Source organism: Martes martes, assembly GCF_963455335.1.
Source record: "Martes martes genome assembly, chromosome: 4".
NCBI lineage: Eukaryota > Metazoa > Chordata > Mammalia > Carnivora > Mustelidae > Martes > Martes martes.
Window position 1 is genome coordinate 34,381,187 of NC_137891.1, and position 19,500 is coordinate 34,400,686.

A 19,500-nucleotide genomic window follows, 5' to 3' on the forward strand; every position below is an offset into this window, starting at 1 on the left:
CTTTTCAAAGGTAAGCAGAGACCTCTTTGTGATGAACTCATATGCTATTCTGCACCATGCAGTTTTACCTTTAAGTCAGGAATGTTAAACTTTGAAGCAAGAGCAAGATTGTTGTTCTTTGTAGTTGCCGCGTGCAGTTTCTCCCAAGTTTGCTGACATGTTTTCTCTCCAGGAGCAGATATGAGCCAGAACTCAGTCATATTTGTTACCAAGTAATTTTTCCAAAACCAAGAGTGACTCTGAAAGGTAAACAAAACAAAAATACCTTCAATACCATTTGTTTCTAAAGTATCTCAGAGTCACAGGATAAGATAAATATTAACTTGTTTCAAAATTAATCCAACACTGGCAGATGATCCCAAGCAAAGTCAAATTTACTTACCTGGAAGTAAATCCACATATATATGGTAGAAGGGTATTTATTTATGATACTAGAAAAAAAAATGACAGACTTTACACATGAAGTATCTATTTTTTTTTAATTACAGAACATCTAAAATGGGAATTACTCAAAGAAGTGAAACTGAAAATACCAGCTACCCACAGTTTCATTACACTAAAGAAGTAGAAGAGTCACAAATTTATAGGTTTATCTTAAACTTTTAAGATGTAAAACCAAAATAGGAAATTTAAAAACATGCGTAACTTTTACCTTTGAGAAGGAACTGAATCACTGCATTTGAACAGTACCCACTAAATAAATTTGTCACATCTGGCTTAGCAACTCCTACAAAGTTAGCCAAATTGGTTGTTAAATTTAATCCATATTCAACCTAAAGGAACCTCTTCAAATCCCTGGCATATACTTAGTTGCCATCAAACATTTATAAATTTGCAAAAAAATCTTGCCAATTGCCTTACACATAAAAAATATGATGGGGGGGGGGGGTGATACACCACCACTGGATCTGAGTGAGAGGCTTCCAAAGATTCCATTAAGACAAAACGAACCATCGGGTGCCTGGGTGGCTTAGTCTGTTAAGCTTTTGCCTTCGGCTCAGGTCATGATCTCAGGGTCCTTGGATCAAGCCCCACACTGGGGTTCCTGCTCAGCAGAGAAGTGGCCTCTCCCTCAACCTGCTGCCCCCCCCACTTGTGCTGTCAAATAAATTAATTAATTAAATCTTAAAAAAATAAAGACACAACCACCCTCTTTCTACAGCTTCCCTCCCTTCCTCACTCCCTCACACAGAAAAATAAAAGTCTAGAGTCAAATCTATTCAGAATCTAAGTAGGTAAAGTACCAAACTCCTAAAAATGAAAATGTTACCATATCATTATTTCCACTTTAATATGTCTTCATTAGAACCACCATAAACTTTCCTACTACCAGTGATTGTTGACGCTCTCCTGAATAGAAAATAACTACCTTACAACATTGTCCTAATAACAAAATCATATGAATGTGGAAAGACTCTGTAAATTTAAATTTCCTTTAAAATGTAAAATATTACAGCTAATCATAATGGACTTTTATCAATTTCATAATTTCACTCAACCTATTTTCAGGTTTATAACTGAAGTAATCCCATGCAATTATTATACAACTGAAAGTGCATTCTATATATTTATCTTTTTCCAACTTCTGTATCTATTATATACCAGGTACTATTGTAAATGTTTTATACATTATTATCTCGATCTTCCCAACACCTCTGAGATACATACCATCCTCCCCACTTGCAGATAAGAAATTCAGACAGGTTAAACTGGTATAAATATAGATGGTGGTATTACTATCTCAGAAATTTTACTCTAAAATGATTTTTCCAACATTAATGATAAAGATGCATTTAAGAGCTACACTCTATCAAATGATCAACAAAACAAACACAAGACTTGTTTGTGATGGCAAGCCCTGACAAAGCATTTGGTCTGGCCAGAAAACAGTACAGATTAACTGGCCATCCATGGAAGGAAGCCACTCAGAGCACCAACTTCTAAAGAAGCCATCCAGAAGTAAGCTTTTTTTTTTTTTTTTAAGATTTTATTTATTTACTTGGCAGACAGAGGTCACAAGTAGGCAGAGAGACAGGCAGAGAGAGAGGAGGAAGCAGGCTTCCCGCTGAGCAGAGAGCCGGATGCAGGGCTTGATCCCAGGACCCTGAGATCATGACCCGAGCCGAAGGCAGAGGCTTTAACCCACTGAGCCACCCAGGCGCCCCCAGAAGTAAGCTTTGACTTGAAAACAAAACCATCACTAGAATACCTGAGAAACTTCAGATGTTAAATTTTAAAGCTATTATATAAATACCATTCTACCCATATTCTTTTCCAACTTAATTTTTTCATTCAACCTGTTTTTTGGGATTATTCATGGTGATCCATATATTGTAGTTCATTCATTTTAAGTGCTATAAGGTATTTTATGAATAACCTAAAATTTATTATACATTTTCTTCTGGAAGGATAGTTACATTTTACTTTTTTGGCTATTATAAACAATTTGCAGTGAACAACCTTGTGCATGTCTGTTTTTGTGAAAGAGTTTCTCCAGAACAGAGAGAAGTAAAACAGCTGAATTGAGTATGATAATATGGTAGACCATCTTCAAATATGGAGATGACAAGTCTTTCCATGCTTCAATACAATGTGACTGCCACTCCTCCCATCAAAAGGTGGACTCTATTTCTCCTCACCTACAATCTGGGATGGTCTTGTGACTTGCTCTGACCAACAAAACTCAAGGAAGCCACACTATGTGAGCTCAGGGCCCAGGCCTCAAGAGGCCTTGCAACTTCTACTTCTGTTTCTCGGAAGGTCCCCAGATCACCATGGAAGGAAGCATGTAGTCTAGTCTATGGGAAAATAAGAGGCCACAAGGCAGAGAACCAGCAACATGAGGGCTGACAACCAGAATACGCTGTGAAACAGCTGAGTTTCTTGAAACGTCCAGCATAGTGAATGTTCCAGCTGAATGCAGCCCTATCAAGCCCAAATGAAACAATCAGAAAAAGCACTGAGAAAACCCAAAGAATCAGGGGAAATAAGAAATCACCATTTTAAGCCACTAAAGTTTGGGGTGGTTTGTTACATATCATGAGATAACGGACAAAACCATCATCAACTTTGCTGGGTACTGTCAAACCGTTCTCCGAAGCAGTTACCAACTGAAGTTCCCATACAACAGTATACATTGTTCATAAATAGATATTTACAGGAAAATAAAGAAACATGTATAGGAGAAAGGTACATCAGCTATGTATTTAAGATTTCTTTAAAAAAATATCTGGGGCAAATATGGCAAAATGGTAATACTGTTAAAAATCTGAGTAGTGGGTACATGGATGTCTGCTGATGTGAAATAGTCGAGCTTTTCTAAATACTTGAAATATTTCAAAATTAAGCATTTTAACTGTTATAAGAACATAATTACCTTATGATAAAATAAAACAATACCTAGAAAATTTATAAAAATTAAATTTTATTAAACTTTCAAATGAAATATCCAGAAGAATAAAGTAGTCTTATTACTATGCTAATCCTCTGACCACAATTTTCTGTTTTAGTACCAGTAGATGCTTTCTAACCTGTTTAGGTTATGACCAAGCATAATAATATCCTGAGCAGAAACCTTTTTGATGTTCTGGAATTTTTAAAAAATATTTTAGGGTCGACATATTCAGCAACTCTCATCACATAAGGTTGTAAGGTAAGAGCTTGGGCTACACCTATATTAACTACAGGATCCATTTCAGTTAAGTTGCTTTTTAAATTAAATTCCTGATGAAATGTTGTGGGTCAATCTCCTGCTTTCCTGTCATTGCCTAATCCTGTCCTCTACTGCCTAAATTCCTGGGTCACCTCACCTAAGCTGCTCCAAACCTTGCTATCTTTTCACTTGTCTTTGGCCACTTCAGCATTGGCTTTTCCCTATCTCCTCCATCTAATATTCTTACATTTATCAAATCTAGCTTTTTTAGCCCAAACACCAATTACAGGACTACCTTGAATTTTAAAATTCTTGGTTGATTAGAAAATCCAATAACATCTTTCAACCTCTTTTAATAATTCAGATCTTCTACATAACAGTAGTTTTTGGAAATTTGAGGTTTTATTGTAATTATTTATACAAATGATTCAGTTAAATTATATCTGATGACATTTTATATGTCCTCTCCACTCGAAATAGATGATTAAATTCTTCCTGAGATTTTAAAATTATCCAAACTGCAGCTTCTTCAAAGACTGTAATAATATGAGCTATTACAGTAGATGTCACTATCATACCATTTAGAGTTCTAGAAAATCTCTTTCATCCAATAGGTTTCCAAAGTATTTCAAGAAATAAAAAAAAGAACCCCATTTCTTATTTATAAATACCTGCCCTGCCCTATTTCACTGAGCTTTTATCAGGATCAAATGAAATAATGTTATAATAATTCTAAGCAAAAGTAGAGTCCGGTATTGTCTAGGAAACAGTTACCTGAGTTTGAGCCCCACATTAGTTGCCGAGATTACTAAAAACAACAACAACAACAACAACAAAAACACCTTAAAAAATGTCTAGGGAACTTACAGAAAGTATTCTGATTCAATTTTTCTTTCTTTTTTTGTTTTTTAAAATATTCCAGCCTTTGAGATTCATATTTTTTTGCATTTTACATGGTTTGTTTCCTTATTTTATTTATTTATTTGACAAAGATCACAAGTAGGCAGAGAGGCAGGCAGAGAGAGGAGGAAGCAGGCTCCCTGCTGAGCAGAGAGGCCGATGTGGGGCTCGATTGCAGGACCCTGGGATCACGACCTGAGCCGAAGGCAGAGGCTTTAACCCACTGAGCCACCTAGGCGGCCCTCTTTTTTTTTTTTAATTTTATTTATTTATTTGACACAGAGAGAGGGAGATCACAAGTTGGCAGAGAGACAGGAGAGAGGGAGAAGCAGACTCCCTGCTGAGCAGAGAGAGTCTGATGTGGGCCTGGATCCCAGGACCCTGAGATCATGACCTGAGTCGAAGGCAGAAGCTTAACCCACTGAGCCAAGCCAGGCGCCCTCTAATTCCATTTTTCCAACTAGAGCCCTCTCCAGGGTCTTTTTGGCGATGGGGAGGAAGAGGTGTCCTCTGTTTGGTACTCTGTTATACACATCTCCTATACTATCTCATTTAATTCTCAAGACAGCCCTATGAGCGAGGCAATAATACTTGGAGAGGTTACTAATTTACCAAGGTTACACAAGTGGCAAATGGGGTTCAAATCTCACTGTGTTTGACTGTAAAGCCTATGTTCTTTCTATTGTGTCATGCTAGAAGAAAATGTTCTGCACTCAGACCCACCTGAGCTCTCCTATTTGGAGAGATCCACTTGTAACCTTAAACCCCTTAAACCCCTGTTTCCTTCTAGGCTCCCAGCAACCTGTCGCCCAAAGAATTCTGCTAGATAAAGGGACCTGATTTGAGCTTCCTTTCCCTTTTCGTTTCAGCAGGATCATCACAATTTCAAAAACAGCAACACCCAGCATCCCAAACTATCCTAGCTGCTAGAAGAAACAATGGTATCTCCAAACAGAAAAGGAAAGTAAAGTAAAATAAAATAAAATAGTCAAAAGACCTAGAGATAGAATTTAAATTAAATTTAAAAAGAGACCTGGATTTCTGAAAGAAAAAGTCACAAACTCTGAAGTCCATAAGAGTTACAATCTTAACTTTATCCATTCTCATTAGTTGCCTCATCTGTGGAATACTACAAATCTCTTCACAGAGCTGCTGGAAGGAGTCAACAAAATGATGAATGTAAGAAATGCCCATGAAAACAGCATCAATAAGTCTCTTGCAAAATCCTCTTTTCTCTGTTTCTGAACAACGTCCACTGTTATCCTGTGGACACAAGTGACATAAAAAATTTCTCCTTGGGTGCCTGGATGGTTCAGTGGGTTAAGCCTCTGCCTTCAGCTCAGGTCACGATCTTACGGTCCTGGGATCGAGCCCCGCATCAGGCTCTCTGCTCGGCAGGGAGCCTGCTTCTCCCTCTCTCTCTGCCTGCCTCTCTGCTTACTTGTGATTTCTCTCTATATATCAAATAAATAAATAAAATCTTTAAAAAAATTTCTACTTGAGGGGCACCTGGCTGGTTCACTTGGTAGAGATGTGACACTACATCTTGGGGTCACTGAGTTCAAGCCCCATGCTGAGTGTAGAGTTTACTTAATTAAAAAAAAAAAAAAACAAACTTGAAATTTAAGAAACTTTAGACTCAGTTCCAAATAAAATTTATCTTTGCAGACAAATATACGTACATGCTTTTTAGATCAGCAAATGAAATCCATTTTGCTAAACACCTTTCCCCTTTTATCTCAGCTGCATGGAAACAGTCAAAACTAGGTGTCCACTGGTTATCTTCTCATCACAATCTAGACACTTCCACCTCCTCTGTATGCTTCAAATGACTTCTGTTTTTATTCCTAATAATTTCCCTTTATGTCACTGAATATACTGGAAGTCAGGCATATATACAAATTGTATGTTAAACAAAAGAGAAAATTAAAAGGCACTCCAATCAAATGTTGAGCTCCTCAAGACTAAGATCTAGGTCTAAGTCCTTCTGCTATATGTGGGTATAAATGTGTGTATACAGGGTGCCTGGGTGGCTCAGTCAGTTAAGCGTCTGACTCTTGATTTCAGCTCAGGTCATGATCTCAGTGTCGTGGGATCAAGCCCTGCAATGGGCTCCACGCTCAGCTGGGAGTCCACTTTTCTTTCTCTGCCCCAAATTCTGCTTGCACGTTCTCTCTCGAAAATAATTTTTTCTAATCTTAAAAAAAAATGTTTTTTAAATGTGTGTATAGTTTTGCTCTTGAAGATGTTATCTATACTCAAGGGAATTCCAGGCTAGATGCTAAACATTCTCCCAAATTTTTATCTCCAGCCCAGGCCCTCCATTGCCTTGAGAGCTATACCCAACAAGCCTCCTCAACTAAGTACAAGATGTCTCCACTTGGATGTCTCAAAAGCACCTAAAACCCAACATTTCTAGTCAAAACTCATGATCTCTTCCCCAAAACCATGTCCTACTCCAGTGTTTCCTGAGTCAGTCAGGTGTACCCCTGCAACATTAGACAATTAGAATTATCAAATGCCATCAAGGTAACAGCCAATACCTATCGGCCACTTCCTATTTAGTAGCACTAGTCAAAACCCTCCATACATGTGAACTCATTTCAAACAAAGTTATCAGACAGGTAGTAGTTAAAAATGAAGAAACAAAGGCACAGAAAGTGCCTCATACATTAGGAGATAAATCATATAATATGTAACATGATTTGCTAAGATGGTATCATATCATTAAATACTAAGAATGAAATGTATTTTATGTTTTCATAGTACCTTCTTTTCAGTATTTCCCTGAGGGACACTTTTTATTAATGTCTTTCTTCCAAATAAAGTGCCCCTTCGGGTAGGTGGTAGTTTTTGCTCACAACTCAGTATCCTCCGTACCTAGCACAGAGGTCAGTATGTAGGACCTCAAAAAGTATCTGGCAAATATTCTCTTTTTTTAAAGATTTTATTTCTCTGAGAGAGAAAGTGTGCACACATGCACTCATGAGTGGGGGGAGGGTCAGAGAGAGAGGGACAAGCAGACACCCTGAAAAGCAGGGAGCCCTACACAGGGCTTGATCTCAAGCCCTGAGACCATGACCTGAGCCAGAGTCAGATGCTTAAATGACTGAGCCATGAAGGAGCCCCTGAATATTCTTGAATGAATAAATCACTATGCAGATCAAATGAGATAATACAGTTAAAGTACCTGGTTTATCACTGGTTAACTCCCTTCACTTCTCTGGTATTTTTAAAAATCAACTTCATTGAAATATACTTCATATACAATAAAATGCACTCATTATAAAGGTACTGTTTAATGAGCTGACAAACGTACACACTTGTGTAGCCACCACCACAACCAAGATTAAAAACATTTCTGTGATCCCAAAGCCTTTCCTCACACCCAGTCCCGGTCAATTCCTATTGCACTGTCAGCCTGGACAGAGGGTGATCTGCTGTCACACTATAGTTTTGACTGTCTAGAAATCATCGTAAATAGAAAATATATTATATATTCTTGGCATCTGACTCCTTTTGCTCACAAATCTTTGATGTTAATCCATGTTATATGATGAGTAGAAGTACACCATTTCATTGCTTATACTTCATTACATGAATGTACTACAGTTTGCTTATTTATTTGTCTGGTGATGGACACTTAGACTGTTTCTGGTTTGGGGCCTTTGACAATAGAGCTGCTGTGAACATTGCACTACAAAGCTTCCTGTGAAAATGGATTTTCACTTCTCTTGGATAAACATCAAGAAATGGAATTCCTGAGTTGAATAATTAGCATATATTTAACTTCATAAGAAGCTGCCAAACTGTTTTCCAAAGTAGATATGTTAACAAAGTATGCAAGTTCCAGCTGTTATGCGGGCTCACCAACACTTACTGCTGTGAAGCTCAATTCTGCTAATTTACCAATTTCTTCTTTTATAATATATGCTGTGGTGTAAGAAAAATTTGCCTACTCTACAGCTTGAACCACACTGAGTTTCTTGAATCTATGTTTAGTTTTCAACAAATTTGAAAAAATTTCATCCATTATCATTTTCAGGGTTTTTTTCAGCTTCCCTTTCCCTTCTTTTGAGACAAAATTCACATGTTAAACTACCCAATACTGTCACACAGGTCAAAAGGTTCTATCCATTTTTTTCAGTTGCTTTTCCAGGCTTCAGTTTGGGTACTTCTGGCTCCCTCTTCTAGATTGCTGAATTCTTCTTTACAGTATTCTGCTATTCATCTCACAAGGTGAATTTTTCACTTTATATGTGTTTTTCAGCTTTTTAAGTTCCATTTTTTCTTTTAAAGTAGGCTTCAAAGCAGGGCTTGACTGTAGTAATACTGTGAGCACAACAACGAAAATGTATTTCTTTGATAATAAGGGGACAACTGTTCACTTTTATTTAAAAAAAAAAAAAAGAACAGATAGAGCTTGAATAAATGCCCTACACATTCATACATGTGTCATTAATTTAGAAATATATGGCATGGTTACATGATGGATAAAATATAAATTCACTTTAAAGCATTAAAAAGACATAATTTGCCATTATTAATGCTAGTTCTATAATACACAAATGATTTTTGTTCCGTGGCACTGAGAAACATATACCAACCCACTTTTTCACATGCTTTCTACGGCAGGTTACAAACTTAAAATGTGAAAAGCAGTATGAAATATGAAATCAGGTACAGAACAAAACAAAATAAGTGAACTCTTGCTGTGCTCAAGAAATGCAAATTCTTACTTAATTTTTGAAGGACAGAATGCAGAGGATTTTAAATGCCCTACATAAACATAGCAGGTGGCCTTTGTGACCACAGTGTATAGAGTTCTGACTCATTCCCAAAACATCCCCTTGAAAACTTTCTGCAGCTCTAAAAATATTGGTAATAGAAGGCTTAACAACTCACATAAATGTACACTCCTAGTTTGCTTCTTTCTTGGAAGTTAAGACTCAAATCTGCCTGTCCTCACTGTCATCACCACTAATGTATTTTTCTTAGTTTTTCTGCCTTACCTTCACAATCTTCCCGACCTCTATCAACCTTGACCTCAGGCCTGCCTGCCTTTAGTTCTCTTCCTCCTTGCCTCTGCTCAGACAGTCCATTCTGCACAAAACTTCTCTTCTTGTCTAAACCAACTCAAACTTCCCTTAACAAACAGATTTTCCCAACTAAGCCTAACCATGCACTAAATCCACTATTATGACCCCAAACCAGTATGTTCCCCTCAGTATATTCCCCCCAACCCATTTAAACCCATGTAATTAACCACATTAAATAAAGCAGACACCTATTTGGTGTTTTGTCTCATATCTCTTGTTGAGTGTAACTGTTTTCAGGGCCATATCATTCATGTCACCAAATGTTGTGGGTGCTTAAGTTTTCAGAACTGTGATAGGATCTAAGAAGCAAAACAAATGAAATGAACTCCCTCTCTTGAAGGAACTTACAATCATGTGCACACAGGTCTATATGAGCAGATAGGTCTGTGTGTGCCATTAGAGGTAGGAGGAAAACTTAACACAAGTGACAAGACAAAAAAGAAAAATCAAGGCAGGATACATTGGAAGGGTGCCTGAGTGGCTCAGTCTATTAAGTATCTAACTCTCAATTTCAGCTCAGGTCATGATCTCCGGGCACGCAGCTCATGCCCCGAGTCAGGCTCCAAGTTAGGCTCTGAGTCAGGCTCCGAGTCAGGCTCCATGCTCAGGGCAAAGCCTGATTGCAATTCTCTCCCTCTCCCTCTACCCCACCCCGCTGCTTGTGTACACCCACACTCTTTCTCTAATAATAAATAAAATCTTAAAAAAAGAAAAATACATTGGAGCAAAAGAGAAACACAAAAGAAAAAGAAAAAGGAAAACCTGGGTACAAAGCTCTGAGATCGTTTATTTACTGTGTCAACTCACTACTGGGAATTTGAAGGCTGTAGATTATTTGCCTACCATAACTGATCTGAATATAAAAAAACAGTAAAGCAGTAACTATTACAACATAAAAGGGTAGGATAATAAGGTCAAAGAGAGACCTGCTGTCATGTCTTCTTGAAGGTGTGACCCTGACCCAACATAGGGGCAACCACAGACAACAGTACAGCACCCCAGTAAGTGTCCCAATACTTAACTGATTTCAATGCTTTCAACAAACCAATAGTCTCTGAAATGCAACCACTTTCCACAGTAAATAAAATTTCTCAACAACTTAAGACAGAAGGTGGTTTACATGCAAAACAACCTCCTTTTCAGTCCTTGAAAATACTAAGTTTACTAAGTAGCCTATCGTTTACAACAAGTGCAAGAAGAAACACCTCAGATGTCAGTGAAATTTCACACAGCCTTCCAACTGTGACACATCAACCTTTAAGAGAATTCATCAGTGCAAAAGATTTACCACAATCCATTCATTTTTAAAAAAGGTGCCACATCCTACCCCAGAAACTGTTAACACCATAAAAATAAAAAGTAAGAACAACTGTTTCCTCTTTGAATGTTGAAAGTCCACCCTTCAAAACAGAAGCATCTTAATTGAGATTGTGGGAAGGGCTTACTGGTAATAAAACTTGTTTAAAAGTTTCCAATAACTAAAAGGGGAATTTTACCTTTCAAGGAGTAGTTTCATGATTCATACAGAACAAAACTTAGAAATTGTCAGAACATATACCTTCTTCAAATAAATCTTAATCTCTGACTTTTTGTTTTCAACTGCAATATTTTAAATTGTTCTATAATCCCATTACAGATTACCTGAATTTCATGCCAAAAATACATTTAAAGATGGAAGACAATTTTATCTTTAGCAGACATATTTTATAAACTACCATCTTTTTTGGTATGAGCAAATCCATGAGCATGAGCAAGGGAGTGCATGAGCAGGGGAGCACGGGGGCAGGGTGAGGGGTGGGGGTGGGGTGGAGCCAGGCAGAGGGAGAGAATCTCAAGCAGCCTCCCTACTGAAAGCAGAACCCAAAGCAGGACTCAATCCCAAGACCTACCAGATCACGAACTGAGCTGAAATCAAGAGTTGGAAGCTTAACTGACTGAGCCACCCAGGCGTCCCTAAAACACTGTGTTTTTATTTCACAGTTGGCTAAAAATAAATTTGTAAAAGCCAAGCCTTAACTCTTACATAAATATCACTTATAAAAACTGAAATGTTGGGGGTGGGGTGGTGGATTGTGTTCGGGCATGTTAGGGAAAATTTCTTGCAATTTCTGGTAAAGCTAGGTGAATTGGTAGACATGGTAGGAGGACACTGTATACTTATTACTGAAAGTAATCATCAGGACCTTCTGAGCTCCCAGAGACTTCCTCTCTGCCACAGGCAACTCAGCAATGACCCAAGGAACGAACAATTCCTTCCATGCGAGGGGAATCCCTGAATCTACACTCATGGCTCCCAAAGTGTTACTTCCTTTTCATTTTGGGCTGGTATTTTGTAACACTGATTGGACCACAATACCACATTCCACCAGAAGGTGCTTTTATCTCTAACACAATGTAGCCTGAAACTCACCAAGCTACAGACTTTCAAGTTAGTTTTTCCCAATTCATCACTCCAGTAAGCTTGAGACTCTGTTTATTGATAGTGACAACCACTTACTGAATATGCACTATGTGATAAGCATGTCAATATGCTAAGCAATTTTGCATTTAACTTCTTCAAAGATGTTATTATCACCCCCAGCTGCAGATGGAAGAACAGTTAATGAAATCATCTGTCCAAGATCACATGACTGGAGACTATACACATTTTAAAGCTAGTTTATTAAAATACTACTCTTAACTTCTATACCCTCAACATCTAACAGAGTATCTGTCACTTAACAAGCACTCAAATTTCTGTCCAACAAATAAATGGTAGCAGCACATGCAAGTGTTTCGTAACCAAATGGTACGTCTCTCCTCCAAGAGCTTGGAAATGTATGGGAACATTTTAGGTTGTCCCAACGTGGAGGCTACTAACTGCATTTAGTGGATGGGGACCAAACAATAGACCGTCCTGTCCAAAATGCCAGTAACACCTGTACAGAAACAATAAGCTATATCCTGGTTCATAAAGAAAACCTTCACGGTAGTTAATCCACCTGTTAATCAGCTTAATTTACAAATAACTTCCTATTCACTGATAGCTTGCTTCCAGTATCTTCAAAACTACACCAGCTTCTTTTTATAAAACACCATTTTTTGCACTTACCTGGCATTTTATTTTCAAATATACACACACCCCATTTTAGACAAAGAGCTAATGCTCTTTTACCCACTGATGTAACCAAAGCACTTCTCTTCCACGGCTCACCTGGCTCCTTTTGGAACTCAATAAGTGTACAGCAGATTACACTGTGATATAACATTAGAAGTAGATTACCACTAGAAAATAATTGTGCTTCATTATCAAGAACATAGTTTGAAATTTCTTGATCCAAGGCTCACTCGTGTCAATAAGGAATTTTAGAATGCCATGGGTCCTGACCCAAGCTATCTTTCCAAGGGCACTATATTAATAGTTTCTATTTCTACTATGTCTTAAAAGTGTTGTTGAAATGGGAATCTAAAATGAATTAGTTTACATCTGAAATAGCATATAATTCCACATCCAAAGGGTGAAAAAGATTTACTTCTGCAGACAGATCAAAATATGCACAAGAACAAAATTTAACTAGGAGATACTAAGGCAAAACTGTAGCTACCCCTAAACAGACTCCAGTTCAATAGGAAAATGCTGTGAACTGGTGGACTACAAGGAGATCCCTCTGCAAACATTTATTTTGGCATTCCAGTTTTGCTCTTTGGCCAATGCAATTATTTCACAAGTTATGGAAATAACCACAGAATAGTATTTTTGAAGCCCTAAATTTTTTTGGTCGTAAAAGCCAATGTCAATGAGGTTCCCTAAAACTGATACGCCAAAAATTAAAAACAAGCATCTCCTGCCCAGTTCTAAAAGCAGAATTACACTACCTACCTACCTCTCAGCATTTGCTTTTGTCAGATCCCGAGTACTGTTTCTTTAGATTTTATCTAGTCCCTGCAAGATACACCAAAAGAGAAAAAGATCCGGGAGTTCGGAGACACAACCCCAAGGCACAGTCTTCAGCACCACCGGAGACTTGCTTGTTGCCAAAGAACCGTGATTGACAACCTGAGCGTGGTGAGCTCCACTCTGCTGCTCTTTATCTCCTCCAGCGCAACTGTAAATTGACTAGCTTGACCCAAGCTTACAGAAAAGCAGTTTTGAAAGCACTGACCACCAATGCCAAATCCCTTGAAGGTGTCCTATGAGAAAAAGTTCACCAAAAGTGCTAACGTGCTGAATCAGGAAATTCATCCTCTCTAGATATGGCTGTGGTTAAGTATTATGTAGGTAATCAGCAGGAAAAGTACACCAGCAGTCAGCACCCTGTGTGAAAGTTCTGCCAGACTGAGACAAATCTGTTTCTAGTTCCAAGGGTCTGGATAGGTTCCTATCTATAAAATGAAATGTATTTTCATCTACTCTCTCTCAAAGACCTGTCAGGACAAAATAAACATGAAAGGTAAGCGAGTCCACCCTGTTACTACTATTCAATAAAAGGTATTCTGGAGGAGTAACATTACCAAAGGGTAAGTCTGGAAGGCCAAAACAGATTTTTGCAAAGGAACCTTCAGTCAACCCCCAAAAGATCCAGCCTCCCCTGTCCTCAGGACTGCTTAGGGGGTAGTTGTAACTACCTTCAGTGAAGGATCAAAATAGAATCTAATCATTCTTTCCCTTTCCCAACTCCTTAGCTCCTCTAAAAGTGAATATGGTTAAACTTTCTCCTTAATTCCTTGGTGGAAAGAGAAGGTATCCCACCTTCAAATCCTTCCGTGGCTCTCCATTTCCTACGGGAGGAAACTACTAAATTGCCTTACCATCTCTTGGAATTACAACAGTGTCCTCCTGAAGTGGTTTCCCCTCATTCAGTTTTGCACCCTCTACGTTCTCACTAAATGTTATTTTTAAAAACCACGTCTAACTCACTCTACTGCCTATCATCTTCACTGGTTTCCCTTTGCTTTTAGGATAAAAAGCCCTGCGGGGCCTGATCCCAGCGTTCCCCAACCTGCCTCTCTCACACATTTCTCTCCGGATTCGACCCTGCTAGTCTTCCTACTTTTCAAAAGCTTTATTCCTCTTCACATCTCAGGGCACTGACATATGCTGTTCCTTCTGTTTTGAACGTTTTTTACTCACACTTTCACACCCTTTTTAGCCTCTTTTCAGATGTCAGTTTGAAAGTCAGATGCTCCAAAAAGCCTCCTTTGAACTTCCTCTAAAGGCCATGTCCTTTACAAACTCCTTCACACCACTGTTATTCCTCCCAAACACATTTCACACTTGCATAATTATTAAGACCCATCTTCTCCACTCGACTGGAAACCCTATGAGAGTGTTTTCTAAACCTTCTAGACCTTCCTACCAGCATAGTACTTGGTATATAGCTCAATATATATCAGTTGAATGAATGAGTAAATATCAAAGTCTTCATTATCTGACCCCACTTTATTTCTCACTTCTCTGAAATTCAAAATCACCACAAACCTGGACTCCCCTAGAAGCACTCTTTCTTTTCATCTTCAGGCGTTCAAATCCTGCCTAGATGTCTTTCCCTACCTAGACAGTTCTCATTTCTCTCCACCTGTTCAAATCCCACTGGCTTGCAGAGATTCAACCCCAGTTACCTTTCCTCCAGGATATTTCCTGATACTGTCAGTTCATACCTCTGTCCCTGCTTCACAATTCCAAAGCACTTAGCATTTCTTTTGATAATTACATACAGCCTCATTGTACTTCAATGTGTCGTGTGTGTGATTTATTTCTACAACATTGGTTCGAACTCCTAAGGCTGGACTGTTTACAGCCCCGTTCCTGCACTCCCAGAGTAGTGCTAAGTACTGAGTTCTCGCTGAAACATTTGATTTTTCCCTATCATACCAGAATTTTCCTCTGAAAAGAGTATCTGCTTCTCTTTACCCATTTCTCAGGTGATTCAATTTGCCCTACGTGATTCCCCCCTCAAGTTCCTTTCCAGGGGTTTCTTGCCTATCTTTCCCCCATCTAAAAAAAAAACAGTTTGAGTTCTCTGGATTCTTGTTCTTCCCCCTGCTTACAAAGACCCTGCATCCTCTGGGAGAGTCCCCTGCCTGTAGTGAAGGGTTCCTAGGCCCTTTAAACTGCCATCTCCCTACTCATAAGCGCGTATGCCCAGTGAAGACTCCTGAGCTCGCTGTGACCTCACACACACCACCCTAGATCCTCAACTGGGCCACTCTGTCGCATTTCATCCCTCTAAATCAAGGGGCGTGGATTCGCTCCCCTCACCCTTTCCAAGGAGAAATGTCCCAGACCTGCAGTGTTTCTCCTTCCTGTCTCGGCTATTCAGTACACCCTAGGGCCATTTCTTTTTCCCTTCTTCCTCTTCCTTAGAAACAGAACCCACGCCCAAGGTTTCAACGAACCAACGCCGAGAAACCAGACACAACGATGCAGCCAGCTCCAACGCCACAGCCTCGCCCCCTGCGCCCACCCCCATCCCTCCCAGACGCCGACCGCAGCGCAAGGTTCGGCCTGGCCATCCGGGGTAACCATCGCTCACTGACCCAGGAAGGTGTCAAACGACGAAGTGGCTGCACTAACAGGTACGGAGGCGGTCAGCCTTGCAGACGTTAACGGCTCAGCGCTCCATCCCTGCCGGACCTAAGCTCCGGCCTCACGGCTTTCTCGACCCCAGCGCCTACGGAGCAAGTCACGTGCCAGCTGGAGCAGTCAGCTGACCGCGGCGCGCGCCGCTTCGCCTTCGCGCGCGCCAGTGCGCAGCCGCAGCTGCCGTCGCAGCGGCGACCTCCGCGGAGGGGCGGGGCCGGGAGATTCTCATCGGAGCCCGGGAGACCCGGGAGAGCTGGCGGCCGTGGTTCCGGGTTGGGTGGGTTTTGCCGCCTCTGCTAGTGTCCTGACGCCGTCTGGTCCGCCTCCTGTGAACGTCATCGCCACCATCCCTAATGTTATCCCACTTTTTCGGGTTTCTGTGGGTCAGAATTTGTTTCCAGCCCACTACACAGGCTGCTCCACTCGGGGTTTTCTCCAGGCAGTCCTGTTCTCTGAGTAATACCCTTCACAGTTTACTTTAGTTGATTCACATTTTCCTTCCAGTCCATTCCAGTTAATTCCGTAAATGTTCGTGGAACATACTGTGCACTAGGCATTCTGTTAAATTTTTTTAGGATTTATCTACCAGAGCGAATCACTCCTTGCCATGAGAGGGCACGTTATCTAGTTCAGGAGTATGTGTGGCGTGTGATAAACATTATAATAGTTGAAACCATATTACATAATGAGAAACCAAAAAAGGTTTCAGAACAAAGGTATGGACGGGGGAAAAGCATATTCTTTGGGACAAAGAGGTAGCAAGCCGCTCTTCTGAACCCTGCATATTTCATTGGCTTGGGAAAATAAGGGGGTATTATTCTAATTTAGAACATAGTTTTAGAAACGGTAGAGAACTTTGGAATTTTCTAATTTAGTCCTTTTAGATTTACAGATGAGGAAAGTGAAGAACCAGAGGTCACAGAGCTGTTTAGCACAAAAGCATAAACATGCCTCGTTTTAAATCCTCGTTTTACTACTATCTGTGTGACCTTAGGCCTCTAAAGTTCAGCTTCTTTCCCTGTGAAATGGTAGTAATGATACACACCTTTTAGAGGTATTGTGAGGATTGAAGGAAGTGTGCATTTAGCACAGTCGCTGGCACACAGAAAACACCCAGTAAATGATCACCAGGATTACTGTACATTAGGGAGACCCAGGTTTTCTGAGCTACCCCATACCTTTCCCGCTCCTGTGTCCCTGTAGAAATTCTCCCCAAAATTTCTTAAAACCTCAGTATTAAATTGGCCAGAAAGTAACAGCAAACCAAGCTATCTACAAACTGATTTTTTTTTTTTTTACCAATTCTGGATGAAGTTCAGGCAATTCTGACAACCAGTTCTATAACACAGCTTTGGAAACTTGTCAGGAATTCCAAAAGCTTTATCTGTGATCACAAAAATGGGCCTAAAGGCAATATTTTGTTGGTACTGTACTGTCCAATAAAACTTTAGTGCATGATAGAAGTGTTATTCTGTGCTATGGATATGGTAATATCCTTACGTGGCTACTGAGCCCTTGAAATGTGGTTAGGGTGACCAAAACTGAATTTTAAATTTTATTTCACTTTAACGAAACTTAATTACAGACGGAAGGTTAATAGTAACTGCTTTGGATAGTGCAATTTTAGGGTCTGCATTTGAAATCTTTTGGGGTTTTTTGTTTGTTTGTTTGTTTGTTTGTGGCCCTGAAGCGGAATTCGCATCTCAGTTTTTTAAATTTTAAATTCAAGTGCATCCACTTCTGACCTCCTGACACTTTCCAATGTTTTAAATACCATGCTATACTTGAGAGACAGTGTAATGTAGTCAGCTCTAAATATTACTAGATCTATCATATCTCATTCCAAAATTAGCAAGCATATTTAATATAAGCAGGGTATAATTGCTTTCTAATGGCTTCTAATAGTAAGAGAATGTGTTTTACAGAAAGAGAAGCAGCTCATTTTTCTATACTGCACGTAGGAGCATGCTAAGTTTGTCAGTGTGTATAACAGACATGCCATACTTTTCCCTCCATTTCCAACTATCTATATACTCCCCACCAGGAAGTACCTTTTAAGCTTAAAGTCACCAAAAAAATGCTTAGAGAACATCTATTTTTCCTCACAATTTCTTCAAAGGAAAAAGATAAGTGTTTTTATTAAACAAAGTGGGGAAAGTATTTGAAACTAACAGCACAATAGAAATCAAAATCACTTCGCCCTCCTATAATATTAAAAATATCTTGAAAGTTGGTACTGGTATTCCCCTGGGAAAGGAGATGTTCTTGCTTAGGAAAACACCTTGATAAACTAGCAAAATGTAAGATAAACTGAGCTTGGGTAAATGGAGACAAACCAAGACATAACTAAACTAGTTTCCGGGTTGGAAAGAAACAGAATTGGGGTGAAGAGGTGGGAGGAAAGCACAGGGAAGAGAAGAGAGAAGAGAAAGGAAGCAACATGGTAAAGGGCTTCCAAAAACAGGATTGCTGAGAACTCCATTTGAGATTGCTGGCATGTAAATCTTTTGCCATCTGCCCAAATTTTTGATAAAGTCTAAGTTCAAATGCTTCATATAAGCTTTTATTTTGTCAAAATTTCTGCCATCAAGTTCCATTACATAAAGAGCTCAGACAAATGAATAAAAACAATCAGTAAGATCCCAACACACAAACGAAGAAAGGCACAATTAGGAAAAGAAGAAACCACTGGCTAAAACATATAGGAAAACATTCACCCTTACTAGTGTTCAAAAATATAAATAAGACAAGGGTGTCTGGGTGCAGTTGGTTGAGTGCCTGACTCCTGGTTTCAGCCCAAGTCATGATCTCCATGTCCTGAGATTGAGCCCTACGTGGAGCTCTGCACTCAGCGTGGAGTCTACTTAGAGTTTCTCTCTCCCTCTCCTTCTGCCCCTCCCCTCTACGTCCACATGTGCACGTGCGCTTTCTCTCTCAATAAATAAGTCTTTAATATATATATATAAGTATCTACAAAAATAATATATATAAAGGAGAAACTTTATTAGCAAAGATAGAAATATATACATAATAGCCAATCTGCTGAAAACGCAGTGAGAAAGACTCATACTGCTAGCGGAAATGTAAACTGGTACAACTTTTACAGTCAGTAATTTGACTTAATTTGAAGGTGAAGGTTTAAAAATGTTCATTTATTTGCTCTACATTAGGTTGGAAGTAATTCACAAGATAGTAAAATATTTATGCAAAATATGTTCATTATATCATAAAGTCTGTTTTCGTCAACAACATCAATTAAAGACTTAGTTGAAGACCTAAGTCCCCTA

General features: G+C 39.3%; 1 protein-coding gene across 2 annotated transcripts in view; it reads right to left on the minus strand.

The window, feature by feature from the left end:
* Positions 1-16,331, minus strand: part of ATP6V1C1 (ATPase H+ transporting V1 subunit C1) — a 41,819-nt gene extending 25,488 nt beyond the window's left edge. For both annotated transcript variants that reach the window (XM_080803016.1, XM_080803017.1), the window contains exons 1-2: positions 16,168-16,331; positions 69-239 (exon numbers count right to left, since the gene is read on the minus strand). In XM_080803016.1, the coding sequence (XP_080659142.1) occupies positions 69-200 (132 nt within the window). In that variant the 5' untranslated portion in view covers positions 201-239; positions 16,168-16,331. The remainder of the gene's footprint in view (positions 1-68; positions 240-16,167) is intronic.
* Positions 16,332-19,500: the final 3,169 nt, after the last annotated feature.